General features: G+C 44.8%; 2 protein-coding genes across 4 annotated transcripts; one reads left to right on the top strand and one right to left on the bottom strand.

Annotated features, from left to right (window-relative positions):
* The first annotated feature begins 6,682 nt into the window (after positions 1-6,682).
* LOC128577198 (ubiquitin-conjugating enzyme E2 variant 2-like) lies at positions 6,683-8,606 on the top strand. Its single transcript, XM_053579296.1, has one exon. It carries the CDS (start codon positions 7,359-7,361, stop codon positions 7,782-7,784), a length of 426 nt encoding a protein of 141 aa, XP_053435271.1. The 5' UTR covers positions 6,683-7,358; the 3' UTR covers positions 7,785-8,606.
* A 314-nt stretch (positions 8,607-8,920) lies between these two features.
* RBM3 (RNA binding motif protein 3) lies at positions 8,921-13,019 on the bottom strand. Of its 3 annotated transcripts, none has more exons than XM_053579292.1 (7): positions 12,895-13,019; positions 11,451-11,570; positions 11,075-11,181; positions 10,330-10,435; positions 10,143-10,233; positions 9,682-9,767; positions 8,921-9,332 (listed from the first exon to the last, which is right to left on the bottom strand). In XM_053579292.1, the coding sequence occupies exons 2-6, from the start codon at positions 11,551-11,553 to the stop codon at positions 9,707-9,709; spliced, it is 468 nt and encodes a 155-aa protein (XP_053435267.1). In that variant the 5' UTR covers positions 11,554-11,570; positions 12,895-13,019; the 3' UTR covers positions 8,921-9,332; positions 9,682-9,706. The 3 variants fall into 3 exon arrangements, with proteins under 3 accessions (XP_053435267.1, XP_053435270.1, XP_053435269.1); XM_053579295.1 differs by having other exon boundaries at positions 9,682-9,764; positions 12,895-12,929; XM_053579294.1 differs by lacking the exon at positions 12,895-13,019 and having other exon boundaries at positions 11,451-11,590.
* Positions 13,020-21,668: the final 8,649 nt, after the last annotated feature.

Genomic DNA, 21,668 nt, shown 5'->3' with positions numbered 1-21,668 from the left:
TACGGAAGGGATGTAACCCTCAACATAATACCACACATGACAAGGTCACAGCCAACATGATACTCAATGAAAGCTTTTCCTCTAGGCTCATGAACAAGACAAGGATGTCCATGCTGACCACTTCTATTTAATGTAGCACTAAAAGTCCTAGCAATAGATAAATAAATAAAACTTTCTCTTTGCAGATTACATGACCTTATATATAAAAAGCCCTAAAGACTCAAAGGATTGGTGCCTGTAGCACAATGGTTATTGCACCAGCCACATACACCCAGGCTGGCGGGTTCGAACCTGGCCCGGGTCTGCTAAACAACAATGAAAACTGCAATAAAAAATAGCCAGGCGTTGTTGCAGGCACCTGTAGTCCCAGCTATTGGGGAGGCTGAGGCAAGAGAATCGCTAAAGCCCAAGAGTTTGAGGTTACTATGAGCTGTGATGCCATTGCACTCTATTGGGGGCTACATAGTGAGACTGTCTTTAAACAAAAAAAAAGGCGGTGGTGCCTGTGGCTCAGTGAGTAGGGCGCCAGCCCCATATACCAAGGGTGATGGGTTCGAACCTGGCCCTGGCCAAACTGCAACAAAAAAATAGCTAGGTGTTGTGATGGACGCCTTGTAGTTCCAGTTATTCGGGAGGTTGAAGCAAGAGAATCGCCTAAGCCCAAGACAGGAGGTTGCTGTGAGCTGTGACACCCTGGCACTCTGCCGAGGGCAACAAAATGAAACTCTGTCTCTAAAAAACGACTCTAACAATAAAAATTATTAGCATAAAAAGATTTGGTAAATTTGCAGGATATAAAATCGACATAAAAATGAGTTGGATTCCTATACACTAACAACCAACCATCTAGAAAGGAAATCAAGATAATGATTCATTTACAATAGCATTAAAAGAGAATAAACTGGCTCGGCGCCAGCCACATACACCTGAGCTGGCAGGTTCGAATCCAACCCAGGCCTGCCAAACAACAATGACGGCTGCAACCAAAAAATAGCTGGGTTTGTGGTGGGTGCCTATAGTCCCAGCTACTTGGGAGGTGGAGGCAGGAGACTCGTTTGAGCCCAGGAGTTGGAGGTTGCTGTGAGCTGTGATGCCATGGCACTCTACCCAGGGTGACAGCTTGAGGCTCTGTCTCAAAAAATAAATAAATAAATAAATAAAAATAAAAGAGAATAAACTTAGCCAAGGGGGTGAAAGACTACACTGAAAACTACCTAACACTGATGAATGAAATTAAAGACACAAATAAATGGAAAAATAGCCTGAATTCATGGATTGGAAGATCACTAACATGTCCACACTACCCAAAGCAATCTACAGATTCAATGCAGTCTCTATCGAAATCCAATGGCGTTTTTCACAGAAATAAGAAAAATCCAAAATTTCATATAGATCCACAAAAGACCCCCAAAGAGCCAAAGTGATCCTGAAATAGAATGAAGTTGAAGGAATTTTTTTTTTTTGAGACAGGGTCTCCCTTTGTTGCCCTTGGTAGAGTGTCGTGGCATCATAACTCACAGCAACCTCAAAATCTTCAGCTCAAGTGATCCTCTTGCCTCAGCCTCCAAAGTAGCTAGAACCACAGGAGCCCATCACAGTACCTGGCCAATTTTTTAGAGATGGGGTCTCTCTCTTGATCAGGCTAGTCTCCAACTCCTAAGCTCAAGCAATCCACCTGCCTTGGCCTTCCAAAGTGCTAGGATTACAGGTTCGAGCCACTGTGCCCAGCCTAAATTGAAGGGATTACACAGTATACACAACCCTTGTACACTGTTGATAGGAATGTAAATTTATATAGCCATTAGGGAAAGCTGTATGGCAGTTCCTCAAAACATGAAATTACCACAGGATCCAGCAATCCCATTTCCTTGGGTATATTTCTAAAAGACATGCAATCACTATCTCAAAGAGGTATCTGCATGCCCATTATCATTGCAGCATTATTGACAATAACCAAGATATGGAAACCTAAATGTCTGTGACAGATAAATGGATAAACACACACACACACACATACATATATACACAATAGAATTATTATTCAGCCATGAAAAAGGAAATCCTGCCATTTCCAACATGTACGAACCTGGAGGACATTATGCTATGTGTAATAAACTAGGGACTGGGGAAAATGTTGATCAATGAATACAAACTTTCAATTATAAGTTCTAGAGATCCAACATACAGCATAGCACACCATATACCTAAAATTTGCTGAGCGTAGATCATGTATCACATTACATACACAAAAAGGGTTACTATGTGACGTGATGGATGTGTTAATTAGCTTGACCATAGTAATCTTTTCAAATGTAGTAATCTTTTCAAATCTTACACTTATCAACATCCTATTGTATGCCTTAAATATACACTATTTTTCTAAATCACACCTCAAAAGAGTAGAGGGGAAATTAACAAAAAAAATGATGCCAAAAAATAACTATCAAGAAAAGACTTGCTAAACAAGCTTGAGATATTAATTTATCTTACAATAGGAATATTTACAGATGTAATTTTAAGCATTTAGAAAAATATTGACCAGGAGTGGTAGCTCATACCTGTAATCCTAGCACTCAGGGAGGCCGAGGCAGGTGGGTTGCCTGAGCTCAAGAATTCAAGAACAGCCTAAATAAGAGTGAGACCCCATCTCTAAAAAAATGGCCAGGTATTGTGGCGGGCTCCTGTAGTCCCACTACTTGGGAGGCTGAAGCAGGAGGATCACTTGAGCCATAGAGTTTGAGATTGCTGTGAGCTATGATGCCATAGCACTCTACCTAGGGTGACAAAGTAAGACTCTGTCTCAAAAAAAAAAAAATTCCATGTATCTGCTTGAACTATCAAGAAAAAAGGAGTCTGCTGGGTGATGATTAGGTGTGTATCCTTTCTCAAGTAGGCACGTTCCCTAAAGTTTCTGTATGAGTTAAACCTCATTGTAGACAAACTAGGGATATCAATACATACATTGGTCTTTAGGTTAAGTAGCAAATTATTTATCTGTTTTATGCATTGTGCACTTTGGATATCATGGAGTATAAGCTAGCAGGTCTCATGAACTTTGGATTATTTCAATGCAGCAGGCTGCCCCTGCAACTCCTGCCTTTAAACCACTCTGCTACTCCACTTTTTTAAACAAATGGTTCCTTACGTAGGTCACGCCCCTTTACTTTTTCAAATTTACTCATATGCTGATTTTCTAGCCTTCAGTATAACATGAGTAAAATGGATAAGGACAAAATAAGTTAACTCAACAGTGTATTAGAAATGCTTATGGGGTGGCGCCTGTGGCTCAAGCAGTAGGGCGCCGGTCCCATATGCCGGAGGTGGTGGGTTCAAACTCAGCCCTGGCCAAAAAGCACAAAAAAAAAAAAAAAAAAAAGAAAGAAAGAAATGCTTATGGTCAGGTGCAGTGGCTCACATCTGTAATCCCAGCACTTGGGAGGCCGAGGCAGGTGGACTGCCTGAGCTCACAAAGTTCAAGACCAGCCTGAGCCAAAGCAAGACCCCATCTCTAAAAATTGCCAAGCATTGTGGTGGGCACCTCTAGTCCCAGCTGCTTTGGAGGCTGAGGCAAGAGAATCACTTGAGCCCAGGAGTCTTAGGTTGCTGTGAGCTATGACATCATGGCATTCTACCGAGGGTGCTGGATGCAGTGGCTCAAGACTGTAATCCTAGCACTCTGGGAGGCAGAGACAGGTGGACTGCTTGAACTCAGGATTCAAGAACAACCTGAACAAAAGTGAGACCCCATCTCTACTAAAAATAGAAAAAACTAACCTGGTATTATGGCAGATGCCTGTAATCCTAGCTACTTGGGAGGCTGAAACAAGAGGATCACCTAAGCCCAGGAGTTTGAGGTTGCTGTGAGCTGTGACATCACGGCACTCTACCCAGAGTGATAGCTTGAGACTCTGTCACAAAAAAAAAAAAAAAAAAAAGTTTATTTAGAATAATGGTACAGTCTCAGCTCCTGTAGCTCAGCGGCTAGGGCGCCAGCCACATACACCAGACTTGGCTGGTTCAAATCCAGCATGGGCCTGCCAAACAACAATGAGAACCACAACCAAAAAATAGCTGGGCGTTGTGGCGGGCACCTGTAGTCCCAACTACTTGGGAAGCTGAGGCAGGAGAAATGCTTAAGCCCAAGAGTTTGAGGTTGCTGTGAGCTATGATGCCACATCACTCTACCCAGAGCGATAGCTTGAGATCGTCTCAAAAATAATAATAATGGTACAAATTGCTTCTAACCATTTAGAAGCCTAAACTTTGTGTATATACTTTATATACCCACTCCCTGGCTGGGTACGATGGCTCACGCATGTAATCCTAGCACTCTGGGAGGCTGAGGCAGGAGAATCCCTTGAGCGCAGGAGTGAGACCAGTCTGAACAAAGGCAAGACCACTTCTCTACTAAAAATAGAAAAACTAGCCACAAATTGTGGCAGACACCTGTATTCCAAGCTACTAGGGAGGCTGAGGCAGGAGGATCACTTGAACCCAGGTTTTTGAGGTTGCTGGGAGCTAGGCTGATGCCACAGCACACTAGCCTGGGCAACAGAGTGAGACTGTCTCCTAAAACAAACAAACCAACAAGAAACACCCACTCCCCAGAAGCTCCAGGGCAGTAAACTGTATGCATATTCCCACTGAGTAAAGCTTATGAAAAGCCTTAGGTCAAGTCTTGAAAATACTTGTAATGCAACTAGGCAGGTTGTCTTGATAAACAGATAAGAATGGTGGGAACACTGGCTACTGATTATCATCCAATATGCCTTTTTTTTTTTTTTATGCCATGGCATCAGCTGAGCTCCAAGCAATCCTCTTTCCTCAGCTTTCCAGTTGTAGAATTACGAGTTGTGAGCCACTGTGTCCAGCCCAATATGCTTTTTATATACCTGAAATTTTTTCTTTCTTTCTTTCTTTTTTTTTTGAGAAAGTCTCACTATGCCACACTCGGTAGAGTGCTATGATGTCACAGCTCACAGCAACCTCAAACTCTTGGGCTTAAGTGATTCTCTTGACAGCCTCCCAAGTAGCTGGGACTACAGCCCTACCCCCACCCCAACAACGCCCGGTTATTTTTGTTGTTGTTGCAGTTGTCATTGTTGTTTACCTGGCCTGGGCTGGGTTCAAACTCGCCAGCCTTGTATGTGGCTGATGCCAGAACCACTGTGCTACGGACGCCAAGTCTATACCTGAAAATTTCAGAGCAACTTATTTTTAAAGGCTTTCTAAAATTTTCCCCTCCCCTAAATCCAGAGTATGGAACAGGGTGTGGAGGCACCATTAGGGACCTAGCCAGATTGTAACCTTTTACATTTAATGCCCTCAACCTGAGATGTTTTTTTTTTTTTGAGACAGAGCCTCAAAAGCTGTCGCCCTGGGTAGAGTGCTGTAGCATCACAGCTCACAGCAACCTCCAATTCCTGGGCTCAAGCGATTCTCCTGCCTCCGCCTCCCAAGTAGCTGGGATGACAGGCGCCCGCCACAACGCCCGGCTATTTTTTGGTAGCAGCCATGATTGTTGTTTGGCGGGCCCGGGCTGGATTCACCCGCCAGCTTAGGTGTATGTGGCTGGCGCCTTAGCCGCTTGAGCCACAGGCATCGGGCCCTGAGGTGGATTTTATATTCATTTTACCCATGTTGAAACTGAGGCAGAGGCCTCTTTGCCTAATTGCCCTGGCAGTGGAGGCCTGTTCACTGTCTATGGTGAATATATTCTGCTTTGTAATCTTCCTTACTTTGCAAGCCTCTTTCTCTTCAATAAACGTTATTTCATACTTGCCTCAAAAAGAAACTAAGGCAGAGGAATTAAGCCAGGAAGCAGGGTCTGTAAACAGTAATTTCTGTCCAGGTTGGGTAGAAAAGCAAAGTTGAAAACTAAAGTCAATCTCTTGTAATTTATTCTGGACCTTGCAAAGGGCTTAGTGCAATGTATGTGGAAAAGACCATTGGTATAGTTAAGATCCAGGACTCTAAAATAAAATTTGCAAACCATGTTTAGTCTTTGCAGGCCTCAGGATATATTACGTAAGCCTTTTTAGTGTTTGGGAATGCATATACATTAGTGGGATGCGGGAGAGAAACCAAAGCAGACTAAGAAGCATTTTAAATGGGACTCTGACTTTACTGTATAACTTCATTGGTCAATACTGTAGCACCATAGAAGACTGTGGGCACTCTGGGGTCCTTTTCCTCTGAGCAAACTAACAGGAAAGAGATAGGTCCTCCCTGGCAGAGATTACCACAAAGCATCTTCTAAAAGCCTTAGCTCCCCAAAAGCCCAGGATAAAATGCCTCCTCAAACCAAGTACCCACCCAGTGGGGTTAGCCACATTGCCCCATAATTGGTGCCTGACTCAATCAGAAATACGGTAAATTCTCCATCCACCTGCAAAAGCAAATTCACGACTGAAAAGGACTCAGGAGGGAGGCCTCCAGAATAGGAATTAATGCCCCATGAACCGAATAAGACAACTTATAATGTCCTGGAGTTTACAACCTGGTAGTACTTGACTCAATACTAGCCACGAACATACTGATTTTTTTCTGTTCCAAACTGGAACCAACAAAGGTTAACACCCATAGAGTCCCAATATAGCCGCTACAAAAGACCTATGGCTAGAGAGAACCATGACGAAGATCAGCTAGACTAGCGATTTTCAACCTGTGTGCCATGAAAATTTTTATTTTTGAAAGAAGCGCAAAGCATGATAAGTATATTTTTAAATCTTTTATTGATCAACTAATTTAAGTGTGCTGTGGAAATTTAACTATAGGTTCAAGTGTGCCGTGAGATAAAAAAGGTTCAAAAAGAGCTAGAGGTACAAAAACTAAGAAGGGCTATTGTCACATCTCATCACCCACACCAAAAGACTGAATCCCCAAACTAAGAGCTTTGTCAGGTCTTCTTAATGGCTTCAGATCCCTATTTAACTCTACCCTTCACCACAGAAAACGTAAAAGCCTAGGCTGGGGCATGCAGAGGTTAAATGACTCAGCCAAGGTCAAATAGCTGGGAAGTAGAAGAGCCCAGATTTCAATCTTGGAATCTGAATCCTGTCTGAGGTCTTAGAACCCTATTTTCCTTTTTTGCAGTTTTTGGCTGGGGCTGGGTTTGAACCCAACACCCCCGGCATATGGGGCTGGCGCCCTACTCCTTTGAGCCACAGGCACCGCCCAGAACCCTATTTTCAATCCAGGTCTGTCATACACAAAGATGATTTCAGCACCTCCCCCCAACCCTCATTTCAGAGGAAGGCACCACTCTGTAACATACCTTGAGAGTGGCTGCTTACAACTGGGGGGGGGGGGAAGAGTGCCCACCTAATGCTCAAAGTTAGGGAGATTCTGAGGATAAGATGGCGGTCTCCACAGGAGTTAAAGTTCCTCATAATTTTCGCTTGTTGGAAGAACTTGAAGGACAAAAAGGAGTAGGCGATGGTACAGTTAGCTGGGGCCTTCAAGATGAAGATACGACATTTACAAGGTGGACAGGCATGATTATTGGGCCACCAAGGACAAATTATGAAAACAGAATATATAGCTTGAAAGTAGAATGTGGACCTAAATACCCAGAAGCTCCTCCATCAGTTAGATTTGTAACAAAAATTAATATGAATGGAATAAATAATTCCAGTGGCATGGTGGATGCACGTAGCATACCAGTTTTAGCAAAACGGCAAAATTCATATAGCATTAAAGTTGTACTTCAAGAGCTAAGATGTCTAATGATGTCCAAAGAAAATATGAAGCTTCCACAGCCACCAGGACAAACATACAATTAATTTTAGTGGATCTCAAACTCGTCTTAAATCAACCACCTTTTACTCATGTTAATGTCTTGATTATCACAATGCAAAATACCCACACATTAAGTAATTTCACCTGGTAAACATGACTTGGACATTTGTAAGAATATATTTAATATATGTACACCCAGTATGCTTTCAGGTAACAAGAGGAAAAATGCAGTATTTTTTTTCTCTTATTAAGGCACTGTCATTTAAACATAAACCTGGAATATACTCTAAATAGAATTCAGGTTTACAAGATGAAAGTGTGAAGAGGGGTATCAGATGGCAGTGGAAGCATGTGTTTCTGAAAAGTAAAAATCTCCAGAAGGAAAAACAGAAATGGCATGCTTTATCCATCTTGCTTAGTGAAAGAGCTGCAGTTGAAATTGTTTAAAGTAGCAGGTATAATGAATATTGTCGCAAATTGTGTTAATTTTTGAAGCAGTGTGGGTGCTACTACCAGTAGTATGAAAAATATATTCAGGATTGTTTTGATACCTGTATTTACAATAAAATGTTGGGGGGGTGATGAGTTTCTGTTAAGAGCTGTTCCTGTGTGTTACATGTAACAGACATGGTAAGTATTTGTTTATAGTCTTTGTTTAACAAACCATGCATTTAAGTGAAGTCAACAAAAAGGAAATAGGCGTATGGAGATGTGATTTTGAGATTAAAATTAGTCTTAAAATGTAAATAAAATGTGGAACGTAAAAAAAAAAAAAAAGTTAGGGAGATTCCAATTCAAACACTAATTAGACAATGAGACCAAAAGACCATTTCAGGAAACCTCTATCCTTTTGGCAGTCCTCACCCATCCCCACCAAATTTTTCCCAGGTGTCCAACCTCCTGATGTTTATATTTTATTTGCTAAGTGGATTGAGTAAAGAAAAAGCACTATCGTATCAATGATTTCTAGGACCAAAGAAAAACTTAAAGAAAAAAAAGTTTTCAGGTTTTATCTGTTTAATGTTTTGTGAAGGATATCCTAAACACTCAGACACAGAATATTATTTTCTTCCAGTATTTAAAAAAAATGAGACTTATAAACATTTTTAAGAAGCTCTTCTATTAATATATGATCAGTTTGGTAAACTTGAATAAAAAACACCCTCAGGCAATCATGATCTTGGAGCATATTTTTTACAGGTACATTTAGAAATTGTTTCCCAACCCTGATAAACATTGTATACATGTTTGTAAAATGTCCCTAGATACTACTTCGATTTTTTATTACATTATTTAAAAAAAAGTCTGGCTAAATTTGCCAAAACCAATAATCCTGAGAGCCCAAACAAAAAATTGGTTAAGAGGAAAAATACTCAGACTCTACAAATGTCCCAAAATTTGTCTTTAAATGGGAGAAAAAAAATTAAAAACATAGAGCTTTCTAAAATGGCTTTATCTATCTACTTCGAGAGAGCAATTCAAAAATAGAAGTTGGTGTACTAAAACAGATGTTTCAGTGCAGTTCCAAAAATCTTATTATACAGCCATCTGGAAGGATGATCCTGGATCAACAAGTGTTATTCCTTGTGCATCTGAGGACATTAAGAAGAGAAAGAATTGTGATGTTAGGAAGGAAGAGGACAACAGCATGCTTAACTCCCAGAGTTGATAAAGATGCCAAGGGCTGGACAACAGAGACACTTGTCCATCTCGCCCAAGAGCAGATTACAGATGGGTTTTCAGACCCCTCCCTCCTCCAAGCAGACTAGCTCTGACATGTACCACAGAGCAAGGGAGGCTTAGAAATGGTGGTTGGTGGGCTGGCTGGCTGAGGTACATAGGGCAGCAGAAATGGGGGGCAGTCTGGCCAGAAGAAAAGGTAAGAGGGACACAACAGGGCTTGACAAACAGGATCTGCTCAGTACCAATATCCAGCCTCACCTACAGTATGCGTGCATGCCTCATCTCAGTTATCATAACTGTCTCTGTAATTTCCTCCTGAGTAGCGGTCATAACCTCCCTGGCTTCTGAGGAGAGGAAAGTTTTACATACCACTAATATTAATAACCATATATGTCACATCTTATAGGCATGAAACAGAAAATTATATTAGTATCATGTGGTAAACAATTTTGTGACACGGCTTATATAGTACGGTCATATTACATGTTAAAGCAATATAGAGCTAATTAACCAACACAGTACTGTCAACACACATCATCTACCATGTTGCAATTATATGACAGTATAGTGCATTTTACATAACTCAAAACATTAAGATTCATACTTGTTTTACACATATGCTAGCAGTACCAAGATGTGATGTCTGTCAACACCCAGTCATCTAGGTTCTTCAGAAGAGAGAAGCAATAGCAGAATACCCCAGGTCCTTGGCTACCTACCTGCCACCATAGTCTCTGGACCGTCCATATCCATATCCATATCCTCCAGGTCGATTGTCATACCTGTTCCCATAGCCTTGATCCCCACCACCTACGGCAGAAAAATATTTACAAGGCATCTGTCCACAGGCCGCTAATAGGTGACTTCTCCCTCTCACCCCATGATCAAACCTACCACTGCACTTACCTCTAGAGTAGCCGCGACCACGCCCATAGGCCCCAAAGGAACCCCCTCTGGTTCCCCGGGCAGACTTGCCTGCACGGTCAACACGAATCTGGCGACCATCCAGGGACTAGGCGTGGGAGGGAGACACAAGGAGGATGGGTTGGCAGTCAGTCAGGGCAGTAGTGAGGGGACATGGGCAGGTGGGCGAGAGTCCAGAAATCTCTGCTGGGCACCAGGATCTGGGTGCCATGTTCCAGAATAAGCTCCTCTGACCAGAATGGCTTCATCAGGAGCTACAGAATCCCATGAAATAACCTGAATCCACCATGTTCCCCCTGCCACTACTTACATCTTGACTGAACTCAGGCCGAGTTCTCCTCCCCACTCCTCTAAGCTGCCCAACTATTAAGGGCTAGATAAACACCTCTCTTGGTTTGAGGCTTCAGAGTCCATCCCAGAAGACTCACGAGGTCCTCTCCGGGCCAGGCCCACAGGTCTGCAGACTCTACTACCTAAGCCCAAGGCAGGTGAACCATCCACAGGTGGCTTCTCGGCCTCATGCAGGACCAGTCGTCGCCTCCCAGGCAGCCCGGCTCTGTCTGCCGCTGCCCTCCACCCCCTAGAACAGAAGGCAGTCACGCTCCTGTGAGTGGGCACTGCGGGGCTTGGTGGCCACGGTGCCCCTAGCAGACACAGAGGGAAAAACAGAAAGAAGGGAAGAAGTGGCAGAGGGGGGCAGGGCCCCTCTGCAGATAAGAGACCTCACCTCTCCATTCATGGCTCTCATGGCATCTGAGGCATGCTCTGGGTTGGTGAAGGTGATGAAGCCAAAACCACGGGATCGCTGAGTCTCCCGGTCCTTCACAACGACCACTGAGGAAGGGAAAGGAGATGGAGAAAAATGGATCAATCAAGGGGGTGGAGACAGGTAGGGAGAATAGACTCACTCTACCAATCTGGAAAATTATCAGGTTCTCTCTAGTCTTAATCCACACATTGGGCTTAGGAAGAGAATTTGAAAGCCTGACGTATGATGTCCAGCCTTCATCTTTTCCCTTCAAGTTCCTTGAAATGAAAGGGTCTCAGGCTTCATTTCATCCCCTCCTCTCATCCAGCTTTAATAGGTCTGGTCCATGTCTCACCCTCAGAAATAGGCCCAAAGGTGCTGAAGTGGTCTTCCAGCGCCTGCTCATCGGTGTTAAAGTTGAGCCCTCCCACAAAGAGCTTCCCTTCTTCAGAGGACATGGCAGTGAACTAGAGTCCTGTGGGAAGAGTATGGAGAAAAGGCTCAGCGGCTAGGACGCCAGCCACATACACAGGGGCTGGCGGGTTCAAACCCGGCCTGGGCCTGCCAAACAAAAATAAATAGGCTCGGCGCCTGTGGCTCAAGCGGCTAAGGCGCCCAGCCCGGCCTACCGAACAATAACAGCTGCAACCAAAAAATAGCCGGGTGTTGTGGTGGGCGCCTGTAGTCCCAGGTACTTGAGAGGCAGAAGCAGGAGAATCGCTTGAGCCCAGGAGTTGGAGGTTGCTGTGAGCTGTGATGTCACAGCACTCTAGTCAGGGGCGACAGCTTGAGACTGTCTCAAAAATAAAAATAAAAAGATGGGCAGCACCTGTGGCTCAGTGGATGGGGTGCCGGCCCCATATACCAAAGGTGGCCTGTTCAAACCCGGCCCCGGCCAAACTGCAACAAAAAATACCCAACAACAACAAAACAGGCGTTGTGGTGAGCACCTGTAGTTCCAGCTACTCGGGAGGCTGAGGCAAGAGAATCACGTAAGCCCAGGAGGTGGCGGTTGCTGTGAGCTGTGAGCTGTGACCACGGCACTTTACCAAGGGCGATAAAGTGAGACTCTGTTTCTTAAAAAAATAAATAAATAAATAAATAACAACAAAATAGCTGGACATTGTGGCGGGCACCCGTATTCCCAGGTACTTGGGAGGCTGAGGCAGCCCAAGAATTTGAGGTTACTGTGACCTGTTACGCCATGGCACTCTACTGAGGGCGACACAGTGAGACTGTCTCAAAAAAAAAAAAAAAGGTACGGAGGAAAAAAAGATTAAGAGAGGGGGGAGAGGCTCACAGTAAATAGACAAAAGAAACAATATAGAGTAAACAGAACTTAAAAAGGAACGCCGAAAGGCGAGGAATCTGCGGAGCTGACTTTAGGCGGCCGCCATTTCGGGCCACGATTGCACATGCCCAGAACATTCTCTGCCGCCAAGCCCGTCATTTCGTGTCACTGCGCAAGCCCAGTATACTCTGGTGTTCCCCTCCGCTAACAGAACAAGATGGCTGCGGTCACGTGGGATAAAAGGTACAGCGGACTATCTGCTGTCGCGTGGTCAATGCTGCTACCAATGTCGCCAGCCCCTCCCGGTATCCCTCGCACCTGAATACAGCGCGCCAGCCTCCCACAGTCCGAAATGTTTCACCTCCAGAAATGAGACCCGCCTGTCCCGGAGAAGCCCAAAACTTCGTGACAGTAGCCGTTACTCGCCCCACTCATGCCCCCCACTCCAGACAGCGCGGCAAATGTGTGAAGCGAGGAATGGCTACTCTGCAGGACATAAGCTGCTTACCTGGAAATCAAAGAGTAGAAGGATAGAACAGTTATCGAGTACCGAACAGCAAGAAGAATAAGGAAGCAGTGACGCCTAAGGACGACTTATAAAGCCTATGTAGCGAAAACGTCAGGGAATCTCCGCCCAAACGCTCCGGCGTGTGTGCTCATTGGCTGAGGTCGGCGGGGGGGTGGTGGGGCGGATCTGACGGAGCGGTACTTTCTGGGTGCTTCTGGAAATGGCGGCAACTTTTGTGCGATAGGTGCACCCTGACGTCAAGCATCCCCTCACCAATCGAGCTGTCTTTGTTCCTTTCCGCATAGGGAGCTTCTCCCTCTCATTCTTTCTGGTCCCTGACGTCACCGTCTTGTCCTTAATGTCCATTCTCATAGCGTATCTAATGTCTTCCTCCCCATCACAGAGGTCGTCTTCTAGGTCCCTGCCGGCATAATTACCATCCTCTGATGTCATCCTCTTTTACCTTCTAGTCTTTTAACCTCATACTCCTTAAGAACCTGACGTTTTCGGGCGGCGCCTGTAGTTCAAAGGAGTAGGGCGCCGGCCCCATATGGCAGAGGTGGGGGGTTCAAACGCAGCCCCGGCCAAAAACTGAAAAAAAAAAAAAAAAAACAAAACCTGACGTTTTATCTCTTCCTGTTCTTAATGTCATCACCTTAACAATCCTTCACATCATGCTGTACATTTTTAGTGATTGACCCTAACTGCTGTTCTCTCCTCTGTGCCCAACTTTTAGCCGCCTGTAATGGGACAGTTCTCCTTGGCCTCATTTCTTCTCTTTTTTGACTTCAGCCCTCATCTTCATCTGCTCCGCCCCACTGAAGCCAGCCCTTTGATTTTCTCAACAGCAGACTACCGGAGGGGCCCTCTAAAAAACATGATGCTCCAACCTTCAGAGGGTGTAAAACTCAATCCACAGAACAGTTTTTGCTGTAACTGAGTAGCTAAGCCCTTGATCAGGACTTTCACAATACACAGTAGAATTATCCAAAGCAAGTAGTGTCTGAACGCACTGCCCACAATTTGATCTGGTCCAGCCTTCAATTTCTGAGCTACATTTACAATAAATGGATGTAATATATTTTTCATTTCTGAGCTACCCAGCAAGGAAGAACGGGTAAGTTTGCCTCAGAGACTAAAATTCTTATCCATAGAATAGATATGTCCAGCCTTCTAAGGGTCTGCCCCCTGAAATAACCAAACAGCCAATGGCCTGCTACTCATCCGAGGTCCTGTTGGGCTAATTCACATATTTCTCTTTCTGCTAATTTTTAGGGGTTTCCAACATAGTCTAATTATTATCCCTTAAATGTTGGAAGTAGAATCTCTGGGTCAGGCTTTTGTGTTACTAACTTTATAAGTAGTAACCTTAGTTGGATAAAGACCTTTAATTTTGATAAAATAAATTTTCCCTTATGTCCTATGCATTTACATCAACTGTTTTCTTCTCCCAGTTCATAAGATGTTATCCTACAGTTTCTTATTAACTATAAAAATTTTCTCTGATATTTAGGTCTTTATTTCATGTGGAGTCTGTCCTTATATGTGGTATGATATAGAGATTTGATTTTACTTTTCTCCATTTCTTTTTAGAAACAGAATCTTCACTGTGTTGCCCTCGGTAGTGTGCTGTGGCATCACAGCTCTTGGGCTTAGGCGATTCTCTTGCCTCAGCCTCCCGAGTAGCTGGGACTATAGGCGCTTGCCACAACACCAGGCTATTTTTTTTTTTGCAGTTTTTTTTTGGCTGGGGCTGGGTTTGAACCTGCCACCTCCGGCATATGGGGCTGGCACCCTACTTCTTTGAGCCACAGATGCCACCATGCCCGGCTATTTTTTGTTGCAGTTTGGCCGGGGCCGAGTTTGAACTTGCCACCCTCGGTGTATGGGGTCGGCGCCCTACTCACTGAGCCACAGGAGCTGCCCCAATTTTTTTTTTTTTTTTGAGACAGAATCTCACTTTGTCACCCTTCGTAGAGTTCAGTGCCGTCACAGCTCACAGCAACCTCAAATTCTTGGGCTCTTGCGATTTTCTTGCCTCAGCCTCCCAAGTAGCCCACCCCAATGCCCGGCTATTTTTTGGTTGTAGTTGTCATTGTTGTTTGGCAGGCCTGGGCTGGATTCGAACCTGCCAGCTCGAATGTATGTGGCTGGCGCCCTAGCCACTGAGTTACAGGCACCAAGCCACTTTTCTCCACGTTATGAGCCAGATGTCTCATCACCATCGATTAAGCAGTCCATCCCATCCTTGTTTGCGTTACCACCTCTATCATATATTTAGTTCCATAAATATATGGCTCTTTCACTGATTTTTTAATTCTTTTTTTTTTTTTTTTTGAGACAGAGTCTCACTTTGTCGCCCTCAGTAGACTGCTGTGGCGTCACAGCTCACAGCAACCTCCAACTCCTGGGCTTAGGCAATTCTCTTGCCTCAGCCTCCTGAGTAGCTGGGACCACAGGTGCCTGACACAACGCCCCGCTAGTTTTGCTGCAGTTTGGCCAGGGCCAGGTTCAAACACCCTACTCACTGAGCCACAGGTGCCGTCCTTCTTCTTCTTTTTTTTTTTTTTAAAGACAGTCTTACTTTATTGCCCAAGATATAGTGCAGTAGTGCAATCATAGTTCACTTCAGCCTCTAACTTTGGGGCTCAAGCTATCCTCCCATCTCAGCCTCCTGAGTAGCTAGGACTACTACAGGCATACACATGTCTTTGAGCTGTTTTTTTCTTTTCTATTGGTCTACTTCTCAGCTCATAGAACAATATCAGGAGTTTTTTTGCCTTTAGTTACTTAGGCCCTTAATATACATGTAATATGTCTAAATATTGAGTGGGCAAATTCCCATCATAATTCTTCCTTTTGAAGGCTATCTTAGCTGTCCATCATCTTTTAGTATTCTAAATTCTAATGTAGGTATATTGTACTTCTAAAACAAAAGTAATGAAGTTTTCTTGGGATTGCATTGAATTTATGGAGTTGGGGAGAAGTAATATATATATATATATATACACACACACACACACATACATATATGTTTTTTAAGAGACAGAGTCTCACTTTGTCCTCCTTGGTAGAGTGCCATGGTGTCACAGCTCACAGCAACCTCCAGCTCTTGGGCTTAGGTGATTGTCTTGCCTCAGCCTCCCTAGTAGCTGGGACTACAGGCACCCGCCACAACACCCGGCTATTTTTTTTGTTGCAGTTTGGCCGGGACCGGGTTCGAACCCGCCACCCTCAGTATATGGGGCCGGTGCCCTACTCGCTGAGCCACAGGCACCACCTGAGAAGTACTATCTTTTTGTTGTTGTTGTTTTTAGAGACAAGGTCTCTCTTCTCAGGCTGTTCTTGAAGTCCTGAGCTGAAGCAATCCACCCATCTTGGCCTTCCAGAGTGCTAGGAGTACATGTGTGAGCCATTGTGCCTGCTGGGCCTGAGAAGTGACTTATTTTTTTTAGAGACAGTCTCACTTTATTCCCCTCAGTAGAGTACTGTGGCGTCACAGCTCACAGCTCACAGCAACCTCCAACTCCTGGGCTTAGGTGATTCTCTTGCCTCAGCCTCCCGAGTAGCTGGGACTATAGGCAGCCACCAGAATGCCTGGCTATTTTTTTGTTGCAGTTTGGCTGGAGTCGGGTTTGAACCCACCACCCTCTGTATATGGGGCCGGCGCCCTACCCACTGAGCCACAGGCACCACCTGAGAAGTGACATCTTAACAATATTAACTGTGGAGTTTCTTTTTTTTTTTTTTTTTGTGGAGACAGAGTCTCACTGTACCGCCCTGGGGTAGAGTGCCGTGGCGTCACATGGCTCACAGCAACCTCTAACTCTTGGGCTTCCGCGATTCTCTTGCCTCAGCCTCCCGAGCAGCTGGGACTACAGGTGCCCGCCACAACGCCCGGCTATTTTTTTGTTGCAGTTTGGCCGGGGCTGGGTTTGAACCCGCCACCCTCAGCATATGGGGCCGGCGCCCTACTCACTGAGCCACAGGCGCCGCCCAGGGGTTTCTTTTTTTTTGAGAGACAAGGTTTCACTCTGTTACCCAGGCTGGACTTGAATCCCTGGGCTCAAGTGAACTTCCTGCCTCAATCCCCCAAGTCACTGGAACTATAGGTATGTGTCACTGCACCCAGACAACAGTGGAGGTTTTAAGATATGTCCACACTCTGATACAACCTCCATCAAGTGTTGGAGCCCAACTTTCTTCTACTTGTGTGTGGATGGAGTTACTCACTTGTAGAGCACAGAATGAGGAAGAGGTGATGGTGTGTCACTCCCAACGCTGGGTCATAAAAGGCACTTTAGCTTCCTGCTCTCTCTCACGCAGATTATGCACTCTGTGGGATGTTAGCTGGTATAGTATGAGCAGCCCTATTAAAGGACTCAGGTGGCAAAGTACTGAGGGCTCCTGCCAACAGCCATGTGAGCAATCCTTCAGAAAACTGTAGTCTTCGCTGACATGCTGGCTGCAACCTCATGAGAGAATCTTTGCCAGAACCACCCAGCTAAGCCACTCTCAGAATCCAGACCCTCTGAAACCACATGGGTTTTAAGCCAATATATTTTGGGTCCAGCAAATAGCATGACATGTCTCTTTTTTTATTTAGATCTATTTCTGTTATTGTAAGAGTTTACATTATTTTTTTATTGTTGGGGATTCATTGAGGGTACAAGAAACCAGGTTATACTGATTGCATTTGTTAGGTAAAGTACCTCTTACAATTGTGTCTTGCCCCCAAGAGATGTGTCACACATTGAGACCCCACCCCCTCCCTACTTCTCTCTCTGCTCTCCCCTTCCCCCACCCCCCACAGTGTACTAGGTCATTAATTGTCCTCATATCAAAATTGAATACATAGGATTCATGCTTCTCCATTCTTGTGATGTTTTACTAAGAATAATGTGTTCCACTTCCATCCAGCTTAATACAAAGAGTTTACATTTTTTAATAGAAGTCTTTTGTTTTGGTTACATTCATTTCACTTTATTCTCTTTTTGGATATTGCTGATGTAGAGAAATATTTTTGATTTTTACTGGTTGATATCGTATCAGAAAACCTTGCCAAACTCTTTTATTATTCCTATTAGTTTTTCGGGTCATTCTGTTGGTTCTTTTTTTTTTTTTTAATACATCATGGTATCCAACCAGATTCTGTTGTCTTTTTTTTTTTTTTAGAGACAGAATCTCACTTTATTGCCCTCGGTAGAGTGCTGTGGTGTCACAGCTCACAGCAACCTCCAACTCCTGGGCTTAGGTGATTCTGTTGCCTCAGCCTCCCGAGTAGCTGGGACTACAGGCGCCCACCACAATGCCCAGCTAATTTTTTGTTGTAGTTGTCATTGTTGTTTGGCAGGCCTGGGCTGGTTTCGAACCCACCAGTTCTGGCATATGTGGCTGGTGGCCTAGCTGCTGAGCTACAGGAGCTGAACCCTGAATTTTTTATTTTATTTTATTTTAAAGTTTTTATTTTTTTATTCCTGATTTTATTTTATTTTTATTTATTTATTTATTTATTTTTTTTTTGGTAGAGACAGAGTCTCACTTTATGGCCTTCGGTAGAGTGCCGTGGCCTTACACAGCTCACAGCAACCTCCAACTCCTGGGCTTAAGCGATTCTCTTGCCTCAGCCTCCCGAGTAGCTGGGACCACAGGCGCCCACCACAACGCCCGGCTATTTTTTGGTTGCAGTTTGGCCGGGGTGGGGACTGAACCCGCCACCCTCGGTATATGGGGCCGGCGCCCTACCGACTGAGCCACAGGCACCGCCCTTATTCCTGATTTTAAAGAGAAGATGCATTTAAAAGTTTTCTATTACGCATTTTTTTGAGGCAACGTCTCACTTTTGCCCAGACTAGAGTGCTATGGCATCAACCTAGCTCACAGCCACCTTAAACTCCTAGACTTAAGCGTCCTCCTGCCTCAGCCTCCCAAGTAGCAGGGACAGGCACCTACCACAACACCTAGCTAATTTTTCTTTTCTTTTCTTTTTTTTTTTGTAGAGACAGAGTCTCACTTTATGGCCCTTGGTAGAGTGCCGTGGCCTCACACGGCTCACAGCAACCTCCAACTCCTGGGCTTAAGCGATTCTCCTGCCTCAGCCTCCCGAGCAGCTGGGACTACAGGCACTCGCCACAATGCCCTGCTGTTGTTTTTTTTTTTTTTTTTGTAGAGAGAGAGTCTCACTTTACCGCCCTCGGTAGAGTGCCATGACATCACACAGCTCACAGCAACCTCCAGCTCTTGGGCTTCTGCAATTCTCCTGCCTCAGCTTCCTGAGCAGCTGGGACTACAGGCGCCCGCCACAACGCCCGGCTTTTGTTGCATTTTGGCCAGGGCCGGGTTTGAACCCGCCACCCTCGATATATGGGGCCGGCGCCCTACTCACTGAGCCACAGGCGCCGCCCCATTATTTATTTATTTATTTATTTATTTTGTAGAGACAGTCTCACTGTACCGCCCTTGGGTAGAGTGCCATGACGTCACACGGCTCACAGCAACCTCTACCTCTTGGGCTTACACGATTCTCTTGCCTCAGCCTCCCAAGCAGCTGGGACTACAGGTGCCCGCCACAACACCCAGCTATTTTTTTGTTGCAGTTTGGCCAGGGCTGGGTTTGAACCCGCCACCCTCGGCATATGGGGCTGGCGCCCTACTCACTCTTACTGACTGAGCCACAGGTGCTGCCCCTTATTTACTTTTCTTTTCTTTTCTTTCTTTTTTTTTTTTTGAGACAGAGCCTCAAGCTATCACCCTGGGTAGGGTGCTATGGCATCACAGCTCACAGCAACCTCCAATTCTGGGCTAAAGCGATTCTAATGCCTCAGCTTTCCAAGTAGCTGGGACTACAGGCACCCACCACAACGCCTGGCTATTTTTTGGTTGTAGTTATTATTGTTGTTTGGCAGGCCCAGGCTGGATTCGAACCCACCTGCTCTGATGTATGTGGCTGACGCCTTAGCCACTTGAGCTACAGGTGCTGATCTTATTTATTTACTTATTATTATTATTTTTTTATTTATTTATTTTTTTCAGTTTTTGGCCAGGGCTGGGCCTGAACCTGCCACCTCTGGCATATGGGGCCGGCACCCTACTCCTTTGAGGAGGGCCCTACTCCTTGAGCCACAGGCACAGCCCTACTTATTATTATTTATTTATTTATTTTGCAGTTTTTGGCCCGGGCTGGGTTTGAACCCGCCACCTCCAGCATATGGGGCTGGCGCCCTACTCCTTTGAGCCACAGGTGCTGCCCTATTTTTTTTTTTTTTTGAGACTGTGTCTCACTTTGTTGCCCTCAGAAGAGTGCCATGGTGTCACAGCTCACAGCAACCTCCAACTCTTGGGCTCAAGCGATTCTCTTGCCTCAGCCTCCCGAGTAGCTGGGACTACAGATGCCGGCCACAACACCAAGCTATTTATTTAATTTTTTTTGCACTTTGTGGCCGGGGCCGGGTTTGAACCCACCACCTCTGGTATATGGGGCCGGTGACCTACTCCTTTGAGCCACAGGTGCCGCCCTTCACCCAGTTATTTTTTAGAGATGGTGTCTTCGCTCTTGCTTGGGCTGGTCTCGAACCCGTGAACTCAGGCAATCTACCTGCCTTGGCCTCCCAGAGTGCTAGGATTACAGGCGTGAGCTACCACTCTTGGCCTTATTTATTTTTGAGACAGAGTCTCACTCTGTTGATGCAGGCTTGACTGCCATGGCATCAGCAACCTCAAACTCTTGGGCTCAAGTGATCCTCTTAGCTCAGATTTTCTCTTTTCTTTTCTTCCTTTCCTTTCCTTTCTTTTCCTTTTTCCTTTCCCTTTCCTTTCCTTCCCTTTCCCTTTCCTTTCCTTTCCATTGCCCTCAGTAGAGAGCCATGGCATGAGCCACCATGACCGGCCATTGCCTCGGATTTTCTATTTTTAGTAGAGACAGGGTCTCGCTTTTGCTCAGGGTGAACTTGAACTTGTGAGCTCAAGCAATCCACCTGTCTCAGCCTCCCAGAGTGCTAGAATTACAGGTGTGAGCCACTATGCCCGGCCAATATTGGTACTTTTGAATTTATTGAGGCTTCCTTTGTGCCCTGACATGGTATATATACTTTTGTAATTGCTAGATGTAAGCATAGAAGGAAATTTCTTCATTTGTTAAGTGGAGGGTTATTTAATGTGAGATAGATGCTATATATATACACACACATATAGTACGTAGCTGAATCTATATATCAAACTTAAAATGTATTGTTCAAGGTTTCTTAGGAATATGTGTTTTTTAGTAGACATACCTTCTTTTTCAGTGAGTATCTCCTCTTTGTCCTTTGTGATCTTCAATTCTATTTTGTCAGCTATTAGGACTGCAACCTCAGCTTTCTTTGAGCTTTTATTATTCTGCTTTATCTTTTTCTCACCCTGTCATTTTCAACATTTCTAAATCTTTATATATGTATGTATATTGTTGGATTGTTTTTTTTTTTTAGTCCACTGTGGGTCTCTGATTTTTTTTTTTTTGAGGCAGAGTCTCACTCTGTCGCCCCTGGGTAGAGTGCCATGGCATCATAGCTCACAGCAAACTCTTGGGCTCAATCTATCCTCTTTTTTGTTTGAGACAAAGTCTCACTCTGTCACCCTGGGTAGAGTGCCATGGCATCATTATAGCTCAGGGCAACCTCAGACTCCTGGGTTCCAGTGATCCTTTTGCTTCAGCCTCTTGAGTAACTGGGACTACAGTTGTCCACCACTATGCCCAGCTAGTTTTTCTATTTCTTTTAGTAGGGATGGGGTTTTACTCT

Source organism: Nycticebus coucang, chromosome X, assembly GCF_027406575.1.
Source record: "Nycticebus coucang isolate mNycCou1 chromosome X, mNycCou1.pri, whole genome shotgun sequence".
In the NCBI taxonomy this organism is placed as follows: Eukaryota; Metazoa; Chordata; class Mammalia; order Primates; family Lorisidae; genus Nycticebus; species Nycticebus coucang.
Note: the sequence above shows the minus strand (reverse complement) of the source record. Positions and strands in the feature narration are given on the sequence as shown.

What these genes read in the sequence shown, in the direction of transcription:
- LOC128577198 (XM_053579296.1), top strand. Translation starts at nt 7,359, where the DNA reads ATGGCGGTCTCCACAGGAGTTAAAGTTCCTCATAATTTTCGCTTGTTG.
- RBM3 (XM_053579292.1), bottom strand. Translation starts at nt 11,553, where the DNA reads ATGTCCTCTGAAGAAGGGAAGCTCTTTGTGGGAGGGCTCAACTTTAAC. An exon ending in TGGTCGCGGCTACTCTAGAG is followed by an intron (nt 10,234 to 10,329) that starts GTAAGTGCAGTG and finishes TTTCTGCCGTAG; the next exon opens with GTGGTGGGGATCAAGGCTAT. An exon ending in TCCAGAGACTATGGTGGCAG is followed by an intron (nt 9,768 to 10,142) that starts GTAGGTAGCCAA and finishes TCCTCTCCTCAG; the next exon opens with AAGCCAGGGAGGTTATGACC.